The 22,041-nt window shown below is 38.1% G+C and overlaps 1 protein-coding gene across 1 annotated transcript in view; it reads right to left on the reverse strand.

Annotated features, from left to right (window-relative positions):
- CF2H8orf34 (chromosome F2 C8orf34 homolog) overlaps window positions 1-15,429 on the reverse strand; it is a 167,029-nt gene extending 151,600 nt beyond the window's left edge. The window contains 3 exon segments of the mRNA XM_032591940.1: window positions 15,101-15,175; window positions 15,177-15,293; window positions 15,295-15,429. Of these exon segments, the coding sequence (XP_032447831.1) occupies window positions 15,101-15,175; window positions 15,177-15,293; window positions 15,295-15,429 (327 nt within the window).
- Window positions 15,430-22,041: the final 6,612 nt, after the last annotated feature.

Raw genomic sequence — 22,041 nt, forward strand, 5'->3', positions numbered from 1 at the left:
AACTATCCCTTAATGAGTGGTTGATACTCAAACAGGAAAATGTAGATTCTGGGGTATGTGCCCAGATCCTTTCTTCAGAAACAAAAGCTCATTCTGCCAGCTGCCAGGAGTGTTGGCTGTTACAGGCTCTCACCTAAGGTCTTGTCCAGATTCGTCCTTCCAGGAAGGCAGCTGCCTCATCCAAGGTCACATTCTTTGGAGGAAGCTTGCTTCTAATCACTAAAGTGCAAAGGAACAGCCTTTAAGGACCTCTGCACTTGCAGGGCTCTCCCTGTGATCATCTGAGAGTTCTATTATAACTACTTCACAGTTCACTTTGTTCCTCCACTCAAACCCACTTCCTTCACTCCCTTCACATCCCTTATGGGCTGCTCCCATAAGCATGCCACAGTTAACCCTCTGCATGCAAATCTCCACCTCAGAGTCTGTCTCCCAAGGAACCCCATCTAAGACATTATAGCAGAGAAAATATTCCATGTAGAAAGAATATCAAGCAAAGACTTGATATTATATGTACTGGGATAATTGGACAAAGTTCCTTGCTCACACTGAAGGCAGTGTGTGGGGAAAATGAGAAGTATGGTTAAGTAGATTTTGGAGGACCCTGAATGCCACCCCAGTTTGGAATTCATCTCATAATTCAATGTTCCAAAACTCTTGCATCTTTAATGACCCTGGACTGTGAATTCATCCTCCTGGATGGACGAACACAGAGCTAAAAGTGACAAAGTACAAGCATGAAAATTCTCTAAAGTTTGATTATCTTTAAAATGTACATGAACCTTGAATATCATCCACAGTTAGTAGCATTTGTCATAATGAATACATACTCTTGTTTAAGAAGCATGGCCACAATGAGTAGAGAAACAGTGTGTGTGTGTGTGTGTGTGTGTGTGTGTGTGTGTGTGTGTATGCACACGCACGCACATGTGTGTTGTGTGTCCACACTTCTCAATGTTTTTCAACTCTTTAAAAAGGGTTTAAAAAAAAGAAAGGGGTGGGTAAAACATGATAGTCGGGTTATATTTGAAAATGCTGACTTATGCCTTTCCACTTGCCCACCTGGCACCATTTCTAATCACCTGGTGCTCATTTGCATGACACCTGCTTCTAGCTTGTCATAACCATCATTTTTGATTTGTCTCCTGAATGAGGGGTTTTCCTTCAACCTCTGCCAATAGGCCCCATTAGGGTTTATAGTTTACAAGAAATCCAGTACTAATATGCAAATATAGTACACATATGGGAGTTAGTAGGGGCCTCAAGGAGATGAAATGATCTAAAACAAATGACTTAATACTAAAAGCAATAGCACAGTAATACAGAGAGCTTGGAAAATCAGAATGGTTGTGGGAGCAAAAACAGCCCCTCCACTGAGCACTTCATATAAAAGCTATAGACCATTCTTATCCATTCTTATCTTTTTGCATATGTTACATAGTTACATACACATACAATCTTGAATTCATATGTTCCACATTTTTAATGGTTCCATATAATATCCTATCTAGAGCAAAGCTTATTTAACCTTTTTAAGGAATATTTGGTAAGAAGAATGAGAATGAATACCTGATTGCAGGAAATGGGCTTACTGTGCATTGTGAAGACATGGCAGAAAACAAGGTTGGCAAAGTCCCTTTCCTTGGGGAGCTTAATTTAAGCGAGGGAGCCAATCTCTAAATAAATAAATGAGAAAAGGCCACACCTGATGAGTGCTGTGAGGAAATAAAACAACGTGGTGTGATAGGGGCTGATGGGAAGCTGCTGAGATTGAGTGGTCTGTGAGGGCCTCTCTGACGGTATGTTTAAACCTGAGATCTGAACAGTAGGAGGAGCTGGCCATGTGAGGCATGTGAAGGAAAACCTTTAAGCAGAGAAAACATTGTGTAAAAGCCCTGAGTCTCAAAGCTTGCCTTTTAAGGCAGCTTCATCTCTGCTACTCAAAAGGCTAACCCTGGGAGGCTAATCCTGCAAACATATTCTCACTAAACATCCAGAATGAGCCAAATAAATATTTCTAGAAAGAAAGCCAGCTATAACATGTAACAACAGGAAACAGATGATTCAATACATCCTATGATATGCCCAAATTATTTGGACCAAGATTAGGTCATTCTATGATTTATATAACATATTTATATTCATCCTTATTTCAGAAGGAAGTTAAAGTATTTTCCAAAGAAGTATAAATTATGATCAAATAGCATAAATAAAAAGTAGAGGGAAACATAAAGTAAAACAAGTGAAGACAATGTGGGGAAAAGAAGGGAGATATAAATGCTCACGAGAAAGGAATCTTCATGTGCTACTGGTGGGAATACAAACTGGTGCGGCCACTGTGAAAAACACTATGGAGGTTTCTCAAAAAATTACAAATAGAATTACCTATGACCCAGTAATTCCACTACTGGGTATTTACCCAAAGAAACCAAAAACACTAATCCAAAAAGATATATGCACCCCAATATTTACTGCAGCATTATTTACAATAGCCATGATTATGGAAGCAACCCAAGTATCTCTTCATAGATGAATGGATAAGGAAGATGTGGTATATATACAATGGAACATTGCTCAGCCATTAAAAAAAAGGATGAAATCTTGCCATTTGCAACAATGTAAATGGATCTAAAGGTTGTAAGGCTAAGCAAAATAACTCAGTCAGAGAAAGACAAATACCATATGACTTCACTCATGTGTGGAATTTTAGAAACAAAACAAATAAATAAAGTAAAAAGAGACAAACAAAAAACCAGATTCTTAAATACAGAGGACAAACTAGTAGTTGCCAGAGAGGAAGTGGATAGGGGGAGGAGTGAAAGAGATAAAAGATATTAAGAGTACACTTATCTTCATGAGCACTGAGACATGCATAGAATTATTGAATCATATTGCATACCTGAAACTACTATAACTCTGTATGTTAATTATATTTCAATAAAAAAAAATGTTCATGATAATGACCTACATTCTGGCTACCACGAGTTTTCCAGAAGCCTATACAAAGAAAAAAAGGAAAGGAATGCTATGAATTACACAATTCAAAATATTCATATACGACTGTTTTTCTTTATTTTTTATTTTATCTTTTATTTAATTCCAGTATAGTTAACATCCAGTGTTACATTAGTCTCAGGTGTATGATATAGTGATTCAACAATTATATATGTTACTCAGTGCTTATCATGATAACTGTACTCTTAACCCTCTTCACCTATTTCACCTATACCCTCACCCATCTCCCCTCTGGTAACCATTTGTTTGTTCTCAATAGTTGAGTCTACCTTTTGGTTTGTCTCTTTTTTGCTTGTTTGCCTTGCTTCCTAAATTCCGCATATGAATGACATCATCTGGTATTTGTCTTTCTCTGACTGACTTATTTCACTTAGTATAATACTCTCTAGATTCATCCATGTTGTTCCGAATGGCGAGCTTTCATTCTTTTTATGGCTAAGTGATATTCCATTATATATACATATATACCACCTTTTTTAATCCATTCATCTTAGGCAGATTCCTTAATTTGACCACTGTAAAGAATTCTGCAACAAACACAGTGGTATCTATATCCTTTCAAATTAGTATTTTCATATTCTTTGGGTAAATACCCAGTCGTGGAACTATTGGATCATATGGTAATTCTATTTTTAATTTTTTGAGGAACCTCCATACTGTTTTCCACATGGCTGAGCTAGTCTGCATTCCCACCAACAGTGCACGAGGGTTCCTTTTTCTTGGCATCCTTGACAACACTTGTTGTTTCTTGTGTTTTTTATTTTAGCCATTCTGAAGGTGTGAGGTTCATAACCTATTTTTGACATTATAAAAGAGAACAGTAGTTCTCATAAGAGGATGCTGTCTAATGCAATGAATATGCCCCTCCACAACATCCTTTAATAGATGACAAAACTGTATTTTCATGGTCTGATTCTTATAATGACTCTCAATAAAGGCTTCTTAAATCACTCACTGCACAGCTCAGTGAAAGTAATTCTTTAGTGGGTCACCCTAAAGCTGAATGGGCACCCAAGTCACTGTTCAACTAATTTTATCCAAAAATATACTTGTTAATAACTTAAGAACTTGATGTATATGACCTGCATGAATTCTTCACTATGATTTCTCAAGATTGAACTATTGATAAAGTAGTGACACTGCCCTCTGTCTTGGATTCCCTATCCATCCATAGACTATGGCAGTGACATGTTGCTAATTGTACACAGACCTCAATGTCTTACCTGAATATAAAGAAAGGGTTAGATTTTTAAAATTCTGGAAAACTAAGACTTTAAGGTTCCACATAGCAGAGTATTTGTCATCTGTATATTTTAAGAGTGTTTTTCATATCATTGATATATCACTAAGAGGAAAGATAATAAGAAATGTTTCAATAAATATTTTTAGTCAGAATAGAATAATATTCTGTGCATAATAAACTGTAGCTGGTTTTAATCACCATTTTATATAATGCTAAAATAATTATATATCATAAATAAAAAACATAACAAGAAAAAATGAAATCAACAAAACAATACCAGATCCTCTGGAGAGAATCCTAGGAGTAAAATAGCATTAAAATAAAAATAATATCTCAGAAATATACAGCTACAATAAATCTTAATACAATATAGTTCACTTCACACAAATAGATATATTATTTCAATGTGCAGACAAATCAAATGTATTCTCAATTCAATATAGCTTGTCACTTTTTGATTTCAGATCAATATGTTCAAAAAGCGAAGAAAGAGCAGGAGTTATATACCCCTTTACACTCCAGGCTATACTTCAAAAAGAAAGTTCTCTCTTTTATGTTAAAGGAACAACTTACAACTGAAAACTGTCAGTGTGTTTCATGTAGAACATTACTCAACAATCAGATCATTTAGGTATTTTTAATAATTCATGTTTAGATGTCTTACTGGTGCTAAGAACTCCCAGGAGCAAAAACAACAGAAACTAACAAATCTACCCTTTACCTTATTCAATTTACATACTTGATTCTATGGCAAATTTATTGGAAACCAATCTCTAAATCTGAACTTCAAGTATTAATTTCTTACTTCTATTAGTCTATTAATGGAATGTATTGCTATGTATGAAAACGTACCAAACATATAAACAAAAAACCAAGGTAGGCTTCTGTAAAGTTTACCAGAATATAATATTTGAGAGTGCCCCAAGTATTATCAGTCTTTTCTAAATATGCAGGAGTTTTTGAGGACAGGAAATATTTTATTTTAATTTATATTTCTTAATACATAATACAGCACCCAATAAATATGTACCAAATGAATGTAAATGACGTTCCAAACATCATGTGCCAAAGAACTTAATAGCTGTTGAAAAGATAACAAAGTCATAATGAATTTTAAAGAAAGTGAAATCTCTCATAAACTGCTGAGATATTCCCAGACTCCTAGTGGCAAATGATTATTCATACCCAAACCACACTTTTCAAATTTGATAGGTTGATCTTGATTTTTTTCATTCATAAATGTACTTGACAACTATTTAGTAGAACACCATTTACATACCAGACATTTTCTAGGCAGGAAGATACAGTTAAAAAGACTGCCAAAATATCTTCCTATAAGAAATTTATACTCTAGTGGAATAAACAGAATATAAACTGAAATCAAAGGAATAAGTCCAACAAAACAATATCAAATATAATAAGGGATATAAAAAAATCATGCTACAGAGAGTGACAGGGACATTGGATCTGTGTGTGCTATTTTAGTTGGGAGTGATCCAGGTTGCCTCTCTGAGACAATAAGATATATTCTGGATTGTTTTCTAATTATGTATAATGTCTCCAAATTTAGCCAAAGTAAAGTATACTTTTGTGATACAGCAACAAGCAAGACCTCCCTTTCTCCCACCGCTGAACAAAGAACACACACACACACACACACACACACACACACACACACACACAGGCCTACTCTCCTTTCTAACTGTGCCACAGTGCTTTTTCAGAGATATCAGAGCTACAACCTTAAAAAGCAGATGTTTACTTTGTTGTTTTTTCCACACTTTGAATTAGTTCTAATTTCAGGATACTAGAAGGCCATCCTTCAAAAGCATCTCTCCACAGGGTCTGTCACTGAGTTATTACTATTAATTGAAAAGAGAAGTAGTAGCATCTAATGAGATGGCAGTCAAAATATTGGGTGTCCACCAAGTGCCAGGCACTGGACTGGGTTCTTTAGACTTTATTTCATCTCATATAGTCCTCATAAAATCCCTCTTAGGTATTGTCTTGCAGATGAGAACATTAATGTTCACAGAGATCATCAAGTGCCCAGGGTCAAGCAGAGAATAAATGGTTGCTAAGCTCATATTATTTCCCAAGATCACCTGCTTCATCCCATATAACTGTGTCATGCAACTTCCTCCCTTGAAATGCAAATGTGCTGGGGGGCGGGGTATACATTAAGCCTTATACAGTGGTGTGGATTAATTTATCAGGCCCTCTCGTGAAAGCAGATATTAAAAAGGAAAAAATATAGCTGAAAGTGAATCAGATAGTTAAGTACATAATTAAAAGTTATTCACTGTACATAAAGGCTAATTAATGTGATGGGGAATATTTTGCTCTAGGTCTTAAAGGAATAAATATTAAGACGCTATTCGCTAGCTGGTTGTGACTTAAATGTATTTTTTTCCATAGAAGGAAAAAAAATACACAAGTCTTGTTTGTGTATTGTTTAATTCAACAGACAGCAACTCCTTTATTGTCTGTGCTTTATTGTCTGTGCTCCACTAGACACTATAGTGAATGCACAATAAAGAATGAGGCAAGATATTTGTTTCCCACCTTTAAGAACTGAAGATCTACTTTGGATACAAAACATGACAAACACCCATTGTCAGCGGATTACTGACACTCACACATCCTTCACTGTAGAAGAGCCCTCTCTCTAGCTGGACAGATTGTCCTCTATGACTGGAAGGGCACAGAGGAATGACATAAAAAGCATGGGCCCTATTCTAACCAATCACATCAGTCCACTTTTTTAATGTATGCATGTTACCCTATAAAATTCTCTCTCAGCAGTGCTTGAGCTGTGTTCCACAAATTGTGATATATCTTCCTTTCCTTTGTTTGATGGATTTTTATTTCCCTGAGATTTCTTCTTTGACCAGTAGATTATTTAGAAGTATTCTGTATATTTCCACAGTGTTTTAGAAATTTTCCTGTTTTCTTTCTGTTACCGGTTTCTAGTTTTATTCCATTGTAATGGAGAAAACCTGTTGTATGATTTCAGCTGAGGTTTGTTCTGTGGCTCAGGGAATGGTCTGCCTTTGTATACATTCCGTGTCACTTGAAAAAAAATATGTATTCTGCAGTTGTTGCATTGAGTGGTCTACAAATGTCGACTATATCCTTTGATGTGCATTTGTTCCTCTGTAGCATTCCTGATTTTCTGTATAGTTTTTCTTCCAATTGTCAAGAGAAGGGTTTTGAATTTCCTAACTATAATTGTAGATTTCTCTACTTCTCTGCTTAAGTCTGTCAGTTTCCACTTCAAACACTTTGCAGCTCTGCTGTTGATTGCTATTTTTCTCGGTAGGTTTACCCTTATATTACTGCATAATGGCAGTTCCTGTCTCTAGTAATTTTCTATCCTCTGAAGTCTACTTTATCTGACATTAAAAGATCCACTCCTCCTTTCTTTGGATGTTTGAATCATTTTTTTTTTCTATTCTTTACTTCTGGCCTGCTTGTTTCTTTGTATTTGAAGTGAGTTTCTTAGATACTGCCTACTGGTTGGGTCATATTTTTTTTAATCTACTCTGACAATCTCTGTCTTTTAACTGGTATATTTAGACCATTTGCATTTAATTTAATTATTGACATATTATGACTAAAGTTTGCCATGTTATTTTTTTTTTGTTTTCTATTTGTTCTTTGCTTTGTTTTTCTTTTTCCTACTCCTGTGAGTTATATGAACATTTTTTAGAACTCCATTTTATTTATTTTTTAAGTTTATTTATTTATTTTGAGAGGGTGTGGAGGCCGATGTGGGACTCAAACTCATGAACTGTGACATCATGACCTGAGCCAAAATCAAGAGTCAGATAGACACTCAACTGACTAAGCCAGCCTGGTGCCCCGAGAACTCCATTTTAAACTACCAGAGTTTTTGAGGGCATCTTTTTGTATAGCTTTTTTAGTGGTTGCTCTAGGTATGACATTAAAAATGCACAACTTATCAATAGGTGTTGTTTTACCAGTTTAAGTGAACTATAGAAACCTTACCTCCTTTTCTCCCCTTTACTCTTTCCTGCTTATAATACAACTCTCAAATATTTTCTCTACATACATTTAGAACCACATCTGACACTGCCATAATTTTTGCTTCAACCATCAAACATAATTTAGGAAACTCAAAAGGAGAAGGAAAATGTATTATATTTAGTCATATTTTTTTCTCTTTCCATGTTCTTTCTTCTTTCCTAATGTTCTAAAGTTTTTTTTTTTTTCTTTTATCAATTCCTCTCTGTTTAGAGAACTTCCTTTAGCCAAACTTTTAGAGTAGACCCATTGGTAACAAATTCTCTTGGTTTCCCCTTCATTTCTAAAGATATTTTCTCTGACTATAAAACTCTAGATTCTTTCTTTCAGCATTTGAAAAATATTGTGCCACTTCTTTCTGACATTCATAGGTTTGATGAGAATCTGCTGCTATTCAAATTGTTTTCCCTGTATAGGTATGGTATTTCATTTCTCTCGCTCCTTTCAAGATATATCTTGACTTTTTTTTCCCCAGAAGTTTAACTATAATGTATCTTGGCATGGATTTCATGGCAGGAATGGCCTCATTACCACTCAGCAATGTTGAAAGTCCTGACTCTTTTTCTAGGCCTCCCCTGACATGACCCAGGGGGGGAGGGAAAGAAATGCCTCATTACTGCCAGGGGTGAGAGAAGCCATGCTTCCCACATGATCTCCGCTGACACTGGTCTCAGAATATAGGGGTAAGAGTGGGGCCATAATGTAAATATAAATTAAAACTAAATGAGATATCACACAAACCTATTAGAATGACTATTATTACAAAGACAGACAACACCAAGTTTTGGCGAGAACGTGGAACAATTGGAATCCTCATACAATGTTGGTTGGAATGTAAAATTGTACATACACTTTTCAAAACTAGTGGCTAATGTCTTAAAAAGTTAAACATACACCTACCATATGATCCAGCCAATTTATTCCAGGTATTTACCCAAGAGAAACAAATGCATACATCCGTATAGAATACTATTCAGAAGCTAAAAGAAATAAATTACTGATACACGACACAAGATGGATGAATTGTAAAATAGTTATATTGAGTGAAAGAAGATATACAGAAAAAAAGCATGCATAGCATACGATTCCATTTATACAAAACCCTAGAAAAGGAAAACTATTCTACGGTAACAGAAAGGAAACAAGTAGTTGCCTGGGGAAGTGGAGAGAATAAAGAAGGGTACAAAGGAAGAATGAACAAAGAGGCATTCTAGACAACAATAAGGAAGGAAGGCATATGAGGAACACGTCCAAACTGAATCCAACTATTTTAAGGCACCTTCCAGGGAATTCCAAATAACATTTCCACTACTTATAATTGACTCTATGTCAATTGACCATAGATAGGTGCAAAGGATATACCACCATTCATAATAAAGAAATTCTGTTCATATGGGAGAAACAGTCTCTCTGCCTCAGCACCTTTCCTTGTGTTCCAGCACTCTTATGTATTTATTTTTTAACATTTTTGTTGATATTTCAATAAAAGTTTGGAGGGAGAAGAGGAAAATGCATATGCTTAGTTGACCATGACTGTAAGTATAGTTTTACCCAAAACTATAGCTTAATACTTACTGATTTCAATTGTATCTGTAAGTCACAGATACAATTCTTAACTAAGTTCACATAATTTAATGTTTAAAAAAATATCCAATGGGTGAACTACTGGTAAATACTTATTTCCTAGATGGTCTTTTTTATTTTTAATATTTTTTAATTTTAAAAGAACTTTAAACTTACAGAAAAAGTATATGAGGAGCAGAAATAACTCCATATATACTTTACCTAGAGACCCCATTCAAGTTTTCCAAAACTTTCCTAATAATGTCCTTCCTAGTGAACATATCAGTTCTAGGACCATATTTTGCACTTAGTTGTATTGTCCCATCAGTTTGAGACTTTCCTTGACTGTCATGACTTTATACATTATTGAACACATCAGAAAATCAGAATTTCCCTATCAAAATTATCAGATATTTTCTCATTATTCAGCTCAGGTCATGTGTAATTGGCATAAATATTAAAGAATTAAAGTTGTTTTAGCTGCATACTCTCAGGAGCACACAATATTGATTTGTCCCATCACTTGAGTAAAGTTCAGTCTGCCTGGTTTCTTCACTATAAAGTTACTTTTCCCTTTGTAATTAACAACTACTTTGTGGAAAGATACTAGACATTAGGTAAACATCTCATTCCTCCTCCAACTTTCACCCATTAGTTTTTAGCAACAATTAATGTTTATTGCCTCAATTATTGCTCAGTGGTTGCCAAGTAGTAATTCTCTAATTCCATCACCACTTCTACTGTTATTAATTGGCTTTCTACTATAAAGTAAAGCTTTATCTTCTCCCCATAAATTAGATACATTCATGTATCCCAATATATTGTAGTGGAATACAATACTCCTATTTTATAGTATGATAATCTGTTACTATCATACTTTGAATCTCAAATTGCCCCAGATTTAGTTAACAGGAGTCTCTTCAAGCTTTTGACATGTTCCTATAATTCTTTGACCACTTCCTTATTCCCTGGCATAAGATGGTCCAGGTTTATCTTGTGCTTTCCCAGACTCAAGCCTAGGATCAACCATTTCTCCAAGGATATCTGGTTCCACTTGATGGAGAATGGTATTTAGAACTCAAAATCTGTCACTTGGTGTGCTCATTGCTACTGAGATGTTGCTATTTTTCAGGCCATCACAGTAGACAGAGTAAGGAAATAAATGTAGGCATATATACTTATGTATATGTTACTACATACAAATCCATATTTACTTCTATTACATTTATATCTATTTCTATTCTTGAAGTTATGAGATACACCAGAACCTCCAATTTCAATCCAACACTGCAGGGTGCATTCTACATTTTCTCCTTTTTGTATTTGTGAATCCCGTCTCTATCAGCAAGAAAACTGGACTGCATTATCTTCAATATATTTACTTATTCTCTCAATAGTCCTCTACCTTATATATAACAAATCTCCTGATCCTACCAGGCCACTGCCTGAGAATCTCCAGGCCAACTTGAGTTCAAGGTTGCAGACATGGCTGGAATATGTAGGGCAGGGGTATCAGAAAAAAACAAGTTGCCCAGTAGTAACTGTATGAATGATGCAAGCTGATGGTTGACCACACATTTGATATGAGTCCACTTCATAACATATATGTCAAGTCAGTTAACACAAATTTAGCCCATGTGAGTAGAGGTACTTTGAACTAAACAGAGAAGGTGATAAAGTGGTTCCATTCTACTTGGAGTGGGTCAGACCACATTTGAAAAAAATGTAGTGAATTTGGTTTGCCACATCTTCAATACACAGAGATTTAAATATTCTATGAAGATTTAATGGGGACCCCATTATCCTGAGTTTTAATAGTTTAGGATTTCACTCTCTTGTAAGCATAATCAGTCCTAAGCCAAGATATATGACTGCCCTGAGCACCCTTCCAGCAATAATATTCAAATAATTATTCTGTTTATTTCATGGAAATGGGAGAAACTGAAAAGTATAAACTTCTCTCTGTTGAAAATAAAGAATTTACTGTGATGTTCCACATACACAATTTCTTGGGAATGAAATTTAACTACTTACAACATAGACAAAGTAGATCACTTGATCCCAAAAAGCAGATATATGCCAGTTGATTATTCAATTTCAAAAGTTTTAACTGTCAAGCTCTTCAACTATTAAGCAGTTGGTTGAAGTAAGTCTTGTGTTTGTGCCATGAATCTTGCCTACGTGTGCTACAAAATACCATACTTTGGTGAAAGTCAAACCATTTCATATCTTGCCAGTTAAGTAAGGAGTTACATGTGGAAATCTTTATTAATAGGATTCTAGTGCTAATTTATTGAAGCGATGTCAAGCATTCCTCATAGATTGATGCCTAGGCTATCAGGATACTAGCCTATCCTGAATAAGCCAATGAGAATACTAAAAGTATTAAAAATTTCAAGAGTTTGTGGGATATGTCATTATTACCATATTCACTTTACCTCTTTATATTATTTAATTAAAATATCATTACCCAGCTCTAATGCAATGATTTCTAGACATGGTTTTGTAATGCCTCTAAGCATGTTAAATCATATTTAAAGACAATATAAATTTATACCTTCAATCACATGGAAACAAGATTAATTTTCATCTAACATAGTTTCACAATACCATATTGTATATAGCTTTATAAACTTCTCAAACGATAAAATTTAGAAATAAGCAAATAAACTAAGAAATAAACTAAGTAACTAAATTAGGTAATTAAGCTGTATAGTTAAAAAAATAACAAGATACAAATATTCTCAACCAGTATATGTTATCTTTGCTTTTTTTTTTTTAAACAATATTCCCGTGCTCTCTTTAAAGTGCTTTACTCCAGTAAGTTTTCTTAAAACATTCCTAACTTAGAAAATCTGTAAAGGGAACACATTTTCAGGTCTTGTATATTTTCAAAACTAAAGTAAGCCTATGTCCACCAACTCCAGGGCACAAAAAAATCACAACATAGCACAGATATTAAAACTTAAGAGTCACAAGAGTTTAACTTATGACACCGTTTCTTACAATGTGGTCCAGAAATTAAATATGTAACAATCATTTGTGCCACTTCTTACTAAGTCCAGGTTCCTGGGCTCCTCCTTGATCTCCTGAAGCAGTTCTCATGAGAAGCATTGACCAAAGCCCTGGGAGCTTTGAGAATGCCAGATGAACACTATACATTTTATATTCTCTCTAGCATGAGACAGACGCTACAGGCTAGTGAGATTTTCTAATTTTGTGAAGTATATATAATTCTATTCAAAACTAAGCTCTTTTATGATCAAAATTGTTGCATACAAACCTGCTTTTAGAAGCAGAAACTTAGCTGTTTTCTCCCTTCAATTGTTTAAAGTACATATCAACCATTAAAAATTACTCACCACTGCAATCCAAGCTAATAGGGATGTAGGTAATATGTCACCCAAAAAAATCAATAAAATACATAGCATATAATTTTGTCTTTTTTTTTTTGTGGTGAGGAAGTCTTAAGATTTTATGAGACAATTTCGTCTTCACTTAAAATTCATTAATGCAGAACCATCTAGAGGGCTAGTTTTTTTTTTTTAATAAGCACTTGATAAAAATCAAGTTGGATTTATTTCCTAATTATGTAGAAAGTTTACATATATTCCAAACTCTATCATTATCATTTGGAGAGAGTCTCAGCAATTTTAAAATAAATTAACAAATCTATTAAAACAAACAACTCACTTAATCTCCCTGGTAAATTATACTTTATATTCTAGGGGCGTAGAAACACTGTGAAAGTATTTCATGTTTCTTTTAACACAATTAATACACTGTGTCACAAAGTGTTATTATGCTTCAGCTTTTTATATAGATAGATATCGAACTAGGCATGGTCTCTAATCATTAGAATAAAATAAAACAACCTAGTTGCACCAGCAATTCTACATGGACTTCCTCTGCTAACACTTGGGCAGAAACAAGAATCAAGACATGCATTATAGGACTTCGTGACTCTATACAATGAGTTTCAGTTGAAACAGTAGCCATAGCTCCCAAGACACTACAACGTTAACTTAAAGTTGGGCAGAAAAACTTGAGATCTTGCAAATCTTGGTTATCTGAAACCCATCCTCCCCAGAGAAAAGACCTATCTGATCACATCCCTGTCCACCTCTCCCTTTTTGTGCTAGGGCATTATTTCGTTTCCCCCACCCCTCTCTGCAGTTATTCTCTTCTCCTCAGTACTAGGGAACAACCCCATTCTCTATCTTTTCCCCCTGCCGCGTTACAGCCTTACTCCCACGCCGCGGACACGTAAACCGCCAATAGTGACCACAGCTGCTTTTGGTGGGGGAGGGAGGATCTCGAGCCTCCCACGTCCGTCCGATCGTCTCCCACCCGTGCCCAGCTGGATGGTGGGACCGGGCTGGGAACGGACCCTGGGCATTCCTCCCCGCGGGAACTAGCATCTGCCCAGCGCGCTGGCTACCGCCGGGACGCTTTGCCAGTGCCCAGTTCAGTCTCTGGTTCTTTTTCTCTTGTCCTCCCGCTCTTCCTTTCTCCTCCGGTGTTTCTGTCATCGGTTCTTTGATGGCGAGAGAAAGCAGCTCAGAGCTACACGTCTCCTCTCATAAATACGTGTATGCTTTTCCTGAATCTTTCTCCGCCCCTTTCTCACCCTAACACATGTAGGGTCTGCAATGCACAGGACTCTCCCTTCATCCAGAGATCAATGTCAGCGTCTCAGTTTGACAATTTCACTCAAGGCGCCTTCATCTACCGAAGCCTACTCCTTACCAGTTCAGTTTTCTCCCAGTTAACCATAGTCTCCCCCATTGCTAAGCGCCTCTTCCACCTTTCTGGGTTCTACAACTGCCAACATTAGAAAAAAAAAAAAAAATCCAACATGCAATACGGTGTAAATTCCAGGAAGAAAGTGTGAGCGTGTAAGACAGTCTAAGTGTGTGCATCTGTGGGTCTCAGCCTGTCCGGGTCCCGTGCATAAGGCTGAGAGATGCAGGACAGTCAGACCGCTCAAACTTCCCCTGCCAGACTGACGCTGGGCCCTCTCCAGCTCACCTGTCCGCGCCCAGGTAACCGGCAAGGTGCCCGCCCGGCCGCGTTCCCGGACCCCCTCGCCCGGGCAGAGCGAATGCCAGCGAACTGGGGCCGCACGGCCACCCCTCCCGCGCATTTGTTCGCGGTCCCTCCTTCCCTCCGGGTGTTCTGAACCCCTTCCCCCAGATACAAACGGGACCGCCCTCCTCCACAGCGCCTTACCTCAAACAGGGGACCGATCTTGTTCTTCTCCAGGTAAGCCTGGATCCGGGATTGTTGATGAGACGCCATGGAGAGACAGAAGGGGCCGCGGAGAGTGCGGGAGAGCGCGCGGCCGTGCGCCTGGGCCAGGGGACAACCTTCCTTTTTCCCCCGGACTGGAGCCGGGACAGGAGCTCCAGAGCCTCGGCTCCCCCGGCGTGGCGGGCACAGCCCCGGCCGCGGGCGTGGGCTGCAGCCCCGGGAGCCGCGAGCGCGTGGGGCGCAGAGAGCCGGAAGCCCGGGCGCGGCGCCGCCAACTCAGTCAACTCCGAGGCGAGGGGAGAACTCATTCATCGCGTTCTCCTCCTGGCGCCCACCCCCGCCGCTCTCCGCAGCGCGCGGCGCCGGGGGAAATTCGAGGCAGAGGTTCCAGGTTCCTCTCTCCTCTGGGCGGCAGCAGCAGCAGCAGCAGCAGCAGCAGCAGGAGCCAGGAGGCGGATGCTTCTCCGCCTGGCGCGGCGCCGGGGGCGCCCTCGGGCGGTGGGGGGCTGCGGGGCTCGAACTCGCGGCAAGCGTGCGTGTGCGTGCGTGTGTGTCCGCGCGCCCGACTGTGTGCGTCCCCTTTCCCCGTTGCGGGAACAAACAGCCCGGGCTTCTCCCCAGGCTGTGCTCGCCCTGCCCGCCGCTCCCTAGCGACAGCGCCGCTCAAAAAGCCAATGGTGAAGGTGCTTCTTTCAAAGTGCACATAAATCTGGTGCTTGTTGGCTACTCTTGGCAGCTACAAACGCTGTTCGAAAAGGATGGTCCTCACCGCCCCTTCGGAGCCTGTCCTCGGCACCTCGTGCTCTGCCTACACTAGCTCAGAATCGGAGAAAGGCAGAGTCATGGGAAGATGCGTGGGTCTGAGGATTTGCCGCTAAAATGAAGTTGTCTTCCTTTAGAATGTCTGGCTTGGCGCCCATCTATAGGCTGGGAACCCAGATGAAAACTCCCTAAGTGCAGACACCCAAAGGTTGGGAGCCACCCTTTAGCTTTTGGTAGGAATAAGAGATAAAAGCAAGCCAGCCCTCCTTTGCAAATCTGAATTCCTGATTCACGTATAATTATATGAATTATAATCTACATGTTCTTAATATGTCTGTAGCTACACGCCAGATACTACTCTATTCCACCTAAAGATGCTTCCTCTAGACACTTCATGAGATCCTCAAATTTAGACAATACCTTTCTTACTATCCAGAGATTTCCCAAGTTGAAGATCTACAGACAGTTCTCCTGAAAAACACATTGATGGGCACCTGGGTGGCTCAGTCGTTAAGTGTCCTATTCTTGATTTTAGCGCAGGTCATGATTTCACCGTTGTGAAATCAAGCCCCGCATCAGGCTCTGCGCTAATAGTATGGGGCCTGCTGGGGATTCCCTGTCTCCCTTTCTATCTCTGCCCTTCTCCTGGTCATGTTCTCTCTCTCTCTCTCTCTCTCTCTCTCTCTCTCTCTCTCAAAAATAAACATTGGAAGAAGAAGAAGAGGAGAAGGAGAAAAGAAAAACGCACTGAGGCCTCCAAAGACGATCTCTGTGGCTCCTAAACCATGACGTGCTGCCAAAATAAAGATTTGTGTTGGTAAATATGAAGGTTTGGAATGAAGGGAATAGTTGTACTTAAAGCAGACTGCAACAGTCTAGACTTAGTTTTCTTTCTGTGTTCTGGATTTCGGTAATTCATAATTTGTTTATTGGTATCGATGTTTTTTTCTTCTGTGTGACTACTTAAGCAGAACTACATATGTGGAAACATGCAATAGTTAAGAGTGGAAGATTCCAGAAGCTACTGTTAATTCCATTTAATAATTCATGTAAGAAATCTGCCAGAACTCCTAAAAGCTTCACCACCACCAATAACTTGAAACAGACAGGATTTGCAATGAAAAGATCCCCCGGTTATTGCTTTCACAATCAGACTTGGGTGATCTGCCTGGATGAAGTATGTGGAATGGCAGTGACGTGCCTTGGGATCTCATGTGTTTTCCATTATGGATCAAAGGTATACTTATATATTTCCAAGTATGTTCAGGAGAAGTTAAATATGCATAGTGAACATCAGCATTTCTATTTGCTAGAAGGTATGGTGTAGAGCCATCTATGATCCAGCTAAAAAGTCCAGTACTTCTGATACCACATACATACATGCTCAGAGCAACTGCAGTTGGGCCTTGAATTGAAAGAAAGACAGAAAGACAGAAAGAAAGAAAGAAAGAAGAAAGACAGAAAGAAAGAAAAGAAACAAAGAAAGACAGAAAGAAAAAGAAAGAAAGAAAGAGAAAGAAAGAAAGAAAGAAAGAAAGAAAGAAAGAAAAAGAAAAAGAAAGAAGGAAGGAAGACACCCAAAGAAAAGAAAAGAGAAGAAAGCTTTGCTGGCAAAACACTTACATATTAAAGGGAGAATCATGAAGATATATACCTTATGTGTGTTAAAACACCGAACATCTCAAAATTACTTTTTTTATTTTTTATTTTATTTTTAATTTTTTTTAACATTTATTTATTTTTGAGACAGAGAGAGACAGAGCATGAGCAGGGGAGGGTCAGAAAGAGAGGGAGACACAGAATCTGAAACAGGCTCCAGGCTCTGAGCTGTCAGCCCAGAGCCCAACGCGGGGCTCGACCTCACGGACTGTGAGATCACGACCTGAGCCGAAGTCGGACGCCCAACCGACTGAGCCACCCAGGCGCCCCTCAAAATTACTTCTTTTTAATTAAGGAAATATTTCAGAAGTTTTTCAAGGCCAACCTCACATACTATCTTCTCCTAAAAGCATTTCTTGGTTCTTTCCACTGATCCCCAAATCTGACTTCATTATTACAATAAATATTTATTGCACAGACTCTCCATGGCAGACATTACGTGAGAGCTGAGGATTCAAAGACGAAAAGCCTTGTCTTTGCTCTCAGGTGTTTAATCTTTTTGAGGCAATCGGTATATACACAAATAAGACATTTGAATTCATTGTACTAATATAGATATATAAAACATGCTGTACACATACTGATGATGTAAAAATTACCTGTACTGAGATCCTCAAGGAATTCTCCACAAAAGAAATGGTGTTTGAGCAAAATCTTAAAGGAAGACTAAAATTTTTAAGTTTTCAATTTTTAAGTTTTCCAGATGGGATTGGTAGAGTGGGGATGGGGGTAATATTTCAGGCTTTGGTGTTAAAAAATAATAGCATATGCAAAAGCACAGAGCACACAACAGGCTGGTGGTTAGAGAAACATAGGGTCTATATGGAAAAATATTGGCATGTGAGGTTAAAAATGTGAGCAGAATTTAGCTCATTGAAAGTCTTAAATGCCTTGGGGCTCCTGGGTGACTCACTCAGTTAAATGTCTGACTTGATTTCAGCTCAGGTCATGATCTTGCAGTTGTGGGATTGAGCCCCACATCAGGCTCTGAGCTGAGCGGGGAGCCTGCTTGGGATTCTCGCTCTCTCTCTCTCTCTCTCTCTCTGCCCCTCCCCTGCTCTCTCTCTCTCAAAAAATAAACATCAAAAAAAGTCTTAAATGCTTTGTTAAGAAGTGTAGATTTGCATCTTCTGGGCAATGAGAAGTGACTAAAGAATTTTGAGCAGAGAAGTGTATGGTGAGGTAAAAGTTTTGGAAAGATTGCTGTGGTTACACGATGCATGATCGATTTAAAAAGAATAAAAGGGAGATGGGAAAGCCAATTTGGTTTACAGAGTCCATTAGCAATCGTGAGAGCCAGGCTTAGGGACTGCGGATGCAGGGACGGAAAGAATAGGATGTATTCAAGAAATGTTTAAAGACTAATTTGTTAATGAACTATATGGAAGGATGAGGTTGAAAGAGAGAATCAAAGATGACCCTATGATTTCTGCAATGAAACTAAAAGATTATAAATTACTTGCCCAAGTCACCTTATGACTAGTGGATAGGGTTTGACTCAGTTTTTTCTAACTCCAAAGCCAAGGCTATTTCCATTCTCTACTCTGTATCCTGAAAATTAGTCAGGAGTCTAATTTGCATGTATCAGTATCCCTTAGTGAGAAGGGCTGTATCTCTTGACCTGGCACCTAGTAAGCACTCAATCAATAGCAGTTGAATGAGTGAATTAAATCTTAGTAGATCTATTCAATCCAGCTATATTCTTTCAGGCTAAACTTTGCCTCAAACACATGATATTTATGTTCTGTTTTATTCCATTTAACTGTATGTATATCTTGGTCCCTCTTTTAAATTGCAAACCCTTTAAAATCATGAACTATATCTTAATAATTCTCTTACACTTTGTAGCATGTAACATAGTATTTATTTCATACAGTATGTTCTTCATAAATACATATTTAATTAATATCCTATTGCTGTCCATTTAAGATTAGCTGAAAAGCACCCATTGTCTTTGACTGAATTTAACAACTTTCTTCTGCACACATAATATGGTACTTTTATGATCCTTTCCTTTTTTTTTTTTTTTTTTTTTGGCTTGTGTACAGAATGAAAAGGCCATTTTTGGTGAGACTGATTTGGCCTCATTGTGTTATAGGAGTGCCTGTCAGCATAATTTACAAATATACAGAATCCAGTTTATGGGATGTACTTAAAGCTCTCTTCAAACTCTGTTTGTAAGATACCTTGCACAGCTCCTCAAACAAATGATTTTTTTTAAGTTTATTCATGTATTATTTCAGAGAGAAAGAGAGAAAGAGAGCACAAGCAGGGGAAGGGCAGAGAGAAAGAGGGAGACACAATCCAAAGTAGGCTCCAGACTCTGAGCTGTCAGCACAGAGCCCAAAGTGGAACTCGAACCCACAAACAACCAGATCATGACCTGAGCCGAAGTAGCCACCCAGGTGCCCCATTAACGAAATGATTTTTGATGAGACAAGAGAACAATAGTGAAAGCCTGTTGACCTAATTAGGAATTATTAGCAATATAATCCCTTAAAATTAATTAAATATTAAAATCAGAGAGCAGAGAAATGTATACAGGTTCCTTGAATTTAGACTACTAACCCTGAAATATATGTGCCCCTTTCCTGTATCGCTTTCACTTTCCACTTTACAACAAACAGGGACAAGTATCTTCACAGAGAATTCAGTGAACCATCCAGGATTTTTATTTTTGAGCTATTGCGTGGAGAGGCTGTGTCAGAGACTGAAATAAAGGGGATTCTGGAAGAGATAAAGCAGAAAAGTGAGAACATGGGATAGTCCCAAGTGACAGACCTCCCTCCCTAACGTATTTAGATTTTCAAGTCTGAATTGTCAAAAATGAATGATAATTATGGTTTAAACCACCTTTGGCGATAGCATAGTGGGCTATTCTATATATGGAAACTTTCAATATATATCTTTCAGGAAACAACTCAGAAGATGCCTGTATATATTTTGATGCTAATGCAAGAGTATTTATTATCATTTCATATAGTATACTTTGTTACAAAGATACTAATTTCAACATAGTGTTAGATTTGTGATTACCACCAGGCCTCATATCTGTGTATGGGTGAAGGGTCATTTAGGTGTCCCTTAACTCTGATTATTTTTTCAGTAGCTCCTCAGGAAAATTTAGAACGTGTTTTCTTGTTTACTTGGGTGGTAGTTCAAGTTCAGTGGAAAGGGAGGGACATGTTTGGGAATCCATTATACATGAATTATTGAGAATACTGACCTTGGAGTTCTAGCATGGGATAGAATCTAGGCTTTGCACTTACTGGGTATGTAATCTTCGCAAGCTACTTATCCTCTCTATCCTCGATGTCCTCATTTGTAAACTGAAGATAAATGGTACTGACTTCATCAGTTTATCATGAAGATTACATGAGATAATGCAGGCAGAACTCAGTACAGGTCCAGGCACAGTAAAAGATTCAATAAAGGGTAGTGTTAATATTGTTATTACTGTCATCATGTCATTATCGTTATCATCATCATCATTGACAATACCTTCAGACTTAGACTTGCGAAATTCGCATCAACTGTATTAAACCAATTACCTGAAGATGTCCTTGGTAGAGAGAGTATCTTGCTAATCAAAGCAGTAAGACAGAGTTAATAGTCCCCTAATTGAAAGGACATTTTCTAGATACAAAAAGAGAGCTGTAAGATAAGTATAGAGTATGACATAAAATGATCTAGTCAATGGTATTACTCTGCATAAAGAAATTACATAATAAGGGAAGAAAGTTTTGTACATGAAGTCTGGAAAATGGAAGACAATAGAAATTTTTGGTGATTATCCAAGCCTGTCTCCTAAGACAGAAAGCTATAGGACCCAGCACATATGAGTAATCTGGTCCTTAGGGGAATGAGGGTGGTCACAGAGAGTTAGTTTTCTTCATTTCTGCCTGAAATGACTCTCACAACCAATGCAAATGATGAACACATATAGAGCATCTACTATATACCAGGTATGTTTCAAGCACTTTATCCACTGCCCTAACTCATTTAATTCTCAAAACATTGTCATGAAGTAGGTACTACTATTAGGTCCACTTTTTCTGGTAAGGAAACTGAGGCACACAGAGGTAAGTTAACTTGTACAAGGTAACAGCTAATAAGTAGCAGAGTCCATATTGGAGCCAAGGTAGCTTCTTAAACATCATTTTGCCTCCCAAAGCCTTGGCTACCAATGTCCCAGGCTTACCACTTCCTTTTGCTTTGAATTCATTTGAACCAAGAGGTATTTTGACCACGAATTTTACTTCCCTAGTGTGTTTATATGGGAAAGGTGGTAGGTTGGTGGGGGAGATACCATGGTAAATTTCTGGCCTCACACTAAATTAATACACTGACAAACTGGCTTGTATGTATATGTCTTTCTTGTGAGTTTGAACAGTGAGAATCAATCACACTGGGACTGACTCTGACTGCACTAATGACTTACTGGACCATCAGAATTCAAATATTTCTGCCAGCTTGTGAAGTCTCACCATCCAGCTTTC

This window comes from Lynx canadensis, chromosome F2 (genome assembly GCF_007474595.2).
Source record: "Lynx canadensis isolate LIC74 chromosome F2, mLynCan4.pri.v2, whole genome shotgun sequence".
Taxonomy (NCBI): Eukaryota; Metazoa; Chordata; class Mammalia; order Carnivora; family Felidae; genus Lynx; species Lynx canadensis.